At 35.6% G+C, this 4,790-nt stretch overlaps 1 protein-coding gene across 1 annotated transcript; it reads right to left on the bottom strand.

Annotated features, from left to right (window-relative positions):
* Nucleotides 1–1,229: 1,229 nt before the first annotated feature.
* LOC122293423 (transcription repressor OFP13-like) lies at nt 1,230–3,699 on the bottom strand. The gene is made up of 2 exons (XM_043101996.1): nt 2,825–3,699; nt 1,230–1,929 (listed from the first exon to the last, which is right to left on the bottom strand). Exons 1-2 carry the CDS (start codon nt 3,518–3,520, stop codon nt 1,921–1,923), a joined length of 705 nt encoding a protein of 234 aa, XP_042957930.1. The 5' UTR covers nt 3,521–3,699; the 3' UTR covers nt 1,230–1,920.
* Between the last annotated feature and the right edge of the window lie 1,091 nt (nt 3,700–4,790).

Raw genomic sequence — 4,790 nt, 5'->3', positions numbered from 1 at the left:
TACCCCGGCTGTTTTTGTTCCAGTGGCTCCACCTCCTGCTGCTCCAGTGGTTTCGGAACCTGTTATCGCCGCCGATCCATCTCCTCCAGGTAATTTTTCGTCCACTTCTTCTCCGATTTTTTCAGATTCTTTAAATCATTTCAATAATTTATCTCCGTTGGATCCATGTGTGGTTGAAAATAATTGTGACTCTGCCCCTTCCCCTCCTCCTACCTCATCGTTCGGTCCGATTGTCCTCCCTCCATCCCCAAATCGCTGAACTCATTCCATGACAACCCGGTCCATGAACAATATTTTCAAACCCAAACAGCTCAATCTTGCTACTAAACATCCTGTTCCTCAAAGTCTTGAGCCAACATGTGTAACCCAGGCCTTATCCATGCCACCGTGGCGTGAAGCCATGTCTGATGAGCTCACTGCTCTTATGAGACATGGCACTTGGGATTTGGTTCCATCCCCACCGGGTTGTAATCCCGTGAGCTGTAAGTGGGTCTTTCGTGTTAAGAGAAAAGCTAATGGCTCAATCGATCGCTTTAAAGCTCGACTTGTGGCCAAAGGGTATCACCAACGACCTGGGATCGATTACACAGACACATTCAGTCCCGTTGTAAAACCAGCAACCATTCGGTCTGTACTCACTGTTGCTGTCATGCAAGGTTGGATTTTACGGCAAATGGATGTTAATAATGCATTTCTGCATGGTGTGCTTACTGAGGATGTTTATATGAGTCAGCGTCCAGGGTTTAAGGATATGTCCAAACCAAACCATGTGTGTCGATTACGTAAAGCCATCTATGGGCTTAAACAGGCCCCTCGGGCATGGTATTCAACTCTTAAGGATGCTCTTATTAATCTTGGCTTTCATAACTCCAAGGCTGACTCCTCCTTATTTATTTATCGAAGTGGCTCCATTATTTGTTATTTTTTGGTATATGTGGATGATCTTGTGCTTACTGGGAATGATTCACGATTTGTGCAATTTATCATTCAACAACTTGGGGCCAAATTTTCCTTGAAAGATATGGGGAATCTTCACTATTTTTTGGGAGTGGAAGTTATCCCAACTCGTGCAGGTTTATTCTTGTCACAGCATAAATATATTAGTGACTTGCTATCCAAAACAAACATGGTTGGTGCCAAGGATGTTTCAACTCCTTTATCTACTACTACATCCTTACAACTTGTTGATGGTACTGCTTCATTTGATAGCACTGAATTTAGACGTGTAATTGGGAGTCTTCAATATCTTTCACTTACTCGTCCTGATATTTCCTTTACTGTTAACAAGTTGTCTCAATTTATGCACAAGCCCACGCACACACACTGGACAGCAATTAAAAGGCTACTTCGTTACTTGAAGCAAACCATATTTCATGGTATTCAACTCAAAAAAGATACCCCTTGGCATCTAACAACATATTCTGATGTTGATTGGGCTGGGAATGCTGATGATCGTACCTCCACTTCAGCCTATATCAGTTTTCTCGGTCATAATCCTATCTCATGGAGCTCAAAGAAACAACGGGCTGTTGCACGCTCCTCTATAGAAGCTGAATACAGATCCCTTACTAATGCCGCCTCTGAAACCATGTGGTTACTTAGTCTTCTCAATGAACTTGGATTTCCACTCAAAGCTCCACCTTCCCTGCTATGTGACAACCTTGGAGCCACTCATCTCAGCTTCAATCCTGTTCATCATTCTCGCATGAAGCACATTCAAATTGACCTCCATTTTGTCCGTGACTTGGTTCAAAAGGGCACTCTAAATGTCAAGCATGTTCATACCAAGGACCAGCTTGCGGATCTGCTAACAAAACCTCTGTCTCGCCAACGTACTGAAATTCTTAGATCCAAGATTGGTCTTACCGATGGAAGTCCTATCTTGCGGGGGCGTATTACGGAAGATTGCATAAAATCTGCCTAGCATCTCTGCAGTATCAATTCTGCCCAGTCAACTGCCTACTTTCCATGTTTAGCATACTAGCTGTTACGTATCTTCTCATTTATTGTAAATTACATTCTTGCAGAATTATAGCAAATATACAGATGTATTAGTTGCCTAAAACAGAGTCTGTCCTTGTATATATTTTATTCAACACTCAATGAAATGTGCGGTGGTATTTCCATTGAAACCGTGTGTAGTTTATTTTTCTGTAACATCTTCTTCTCCTTTTCTTACACCAACTAAGGTTGGCAAATTTTCATTAAACATATATAACATGTTTCCATACAGATTATCACAGTTGCAGCCTTGAGAGAAAGAAAGAAAAAAAAGAAGAGCATTGATATTTTCCATTTTTATTGTTTTTCTCAGAAAAAAATTAGGATTAATATTATTTTTTTGATAAATATTTTACTTAGGAATAGATTTTATAAAAATAAATTTATAAACTGATATTATTTAATATAATAATTATATTTTAAAATTATTTTTAATATAAAATAAATTTAAGGTATGAATTTATATATCTAAATATTCCTTTAATGTTTGTGATTATATCACTTTGTAAAGGCATACCTTTCGACCTAACAATCTCATGGCTTCAGCTACTTGTCAGGGACAATGTCAAGAGAAAAAATCTTCACAACCTCTCAACACACCACACTCTATATTTTTTTTAATTTTTATTATTTTATTTTTTATTAAATATTTAATATATAAATAATAAATAAAAGAATTAAATTAATTTAAAAAGAATAAATTCAAAAAAAAAATATTAAAAAAAATTAAAAAATTAAAAAAAAGTAGAGTGTGGTGTGTTGGAAGGTTGTGTAGCATTTCTCCACAAAAACTGATTGATGCATTAAAAAGCTAAGACATTACCATTTTTTCGACCTCATTAATCTCGTTCTGATCCTCAGGTGAACAGAATATTGGAGAGGAAGAAATACAAGAAGAACAAGTAGTAAAATCAAAGCAATTGGAACCAGCTGCAGCAGCAGCAGCAGCAAGACCAAAAAGCAGATCCACAAAGGCTCCAACAATAAACCCATGATTCTTCTTCCCATTCATCTTCAAATACCATCCCAGCAACTCCTCTAAGCACTCCCAATCTTTCAGCCCATGACACTCCACCATTTCCTCCATTGACGTCCTGAAATCAAGGTATGGGTCCTCCGACTCCATGGCCAAAACTACGCTCTCTTTAAATGGTAGACCTCCATCTTTCGCCTTCTCTAAGATCGAGCTTGTGTCACCTGGCTCGTAAAACAGCCTCTCGGACCTCACACTACGCACAACCATTTCCAGGGATTCCCCATCAAAGTCGAACTCGGACTCGGTTGAGTTGCTTGCGGATTCGGAAGAATTTGAGAACCAAGCTGACTCGGGTGTTTCGACTCCATCGATGATGATGGGATCAAAGAAAACAGAGTTCACTGTCTTGAACATGTCATGATCCCCAGCTCGGAATGAATAGGTCCTGGGATGCTTGCACAAGGGCCATTGCCATGGCTGCAGCTTTGTTTCTGATCTGTTTTTGAACAAAGAAGGCAGCTTCTTCATCATCTTCTTGCCCATTGGATCTGGAACTGCTTGCAGAGAAGTGGGCTTTGAATATTGGTAATTGAGTCTTGGGATTGTAAATGTTCATTAATATGAAATTATGGGATCAGAGGAGGAGTGATATTTAAAGGAGATGGGATAGATAGGAAGTGAGGGAAGATGGAGAGATCAATGGGACTGGTCGAGGCTGGCTTTGTTTGTAGGGTTCGAAGAATTTAATGTTCTTCAATGCACTCTCTCACCAACTGAAAACAACCGTACTTCGTCAACTTTATTTTTTATTTTTAAAAATAAAATAAGATAAAATGAAATCAATAAAATATTTATATATATGAGTGAAATAATTTGAATAAAGTATTTATTGAGTTTTAAAAAATAAGAGAGAAAAAATTAAAAAAATAATATTAAATTAAATTATTATTATGATATAATTTTGTAATATAATTATTGTTTTAAGATTTGATAAAGTTTTTTTTTTTTTAAAGAAGAACAATAAGTCACATGTCTAATAGTAACATCCTTCCAAATTTATTAATAAAATCCTCACTTATAGTAGATGAATACCATGGTAATAAGAATGGCTCATGGAAAAACTCATCAAACCCGCAACCAAGAAAGCAATCTATAACAATCTTATGAAGGGACAAAGGAAACAAAGTCACAAATACGAGAAAAATTAAACTCTAAGAGCTAAGAGGACTAAGATTTGATAAAGTTGATTTGTTTTTTGTATTTTATTTAGAAGTTTAAAAAAGTTACAATCATTAATTTGAAAGTAATTTTGTTTATGTGATATTTGGAAAGGAAATTACATGGAATGAAATGAAGATTATTTCCAAACAACCTCGAAGAGTAACGGAATAAGTTCTAATATGCGTATATTTTGTGCACTCTATTTAAAAAAATGTAGGATCTATTATTAACAAAATAAACTTTTCACATAGGTCTCCTACTTGTTCATTTATTTTTAAAAATGAGTGTCTGATATTGCACACTTTAAAATTGTATATATTATTTTTTTAAAAAAATATTGAAAGAAATTATTATATAGATATATGGCCACAAAGAAATTTTATAAAGGCAAATTTATAAATTGTAGTAGTTTGATATGTTAGATTAGATTATAAAATTATTTTTATTATAAAATAAATCTAATATATCATTTGAAATTATATCAATCAAAAAGATATGCTTACAACATTACAAAATTAAGTGAGAAAAATCAATAATTATGTAGTTCAATTGATAAAGACATAGGTGCGGTTTGGATGGTGAGATAAGATGA

This window comes from Carya illinoinensis, chromosome 14, assembly GCF_018687715.1.
Source record: "Carya illinoinensis cultivar Pawnee chromosome 14, C.illinoinensisPawnee_v1, whole genome shotgun sequence".
Classification (NCBI taxonomy): Eukaryota; Viridiplantae; Streptophyta; class Magnoliopsida; order Fagales; family Juglandaceae; genus Carya; species Carya illinoinensis.
The sequence above is the reverse complement of the archived record's forward strand: the minus strand, read 5'-3'. Positions and strand labels throughout refer to the sequence as shown.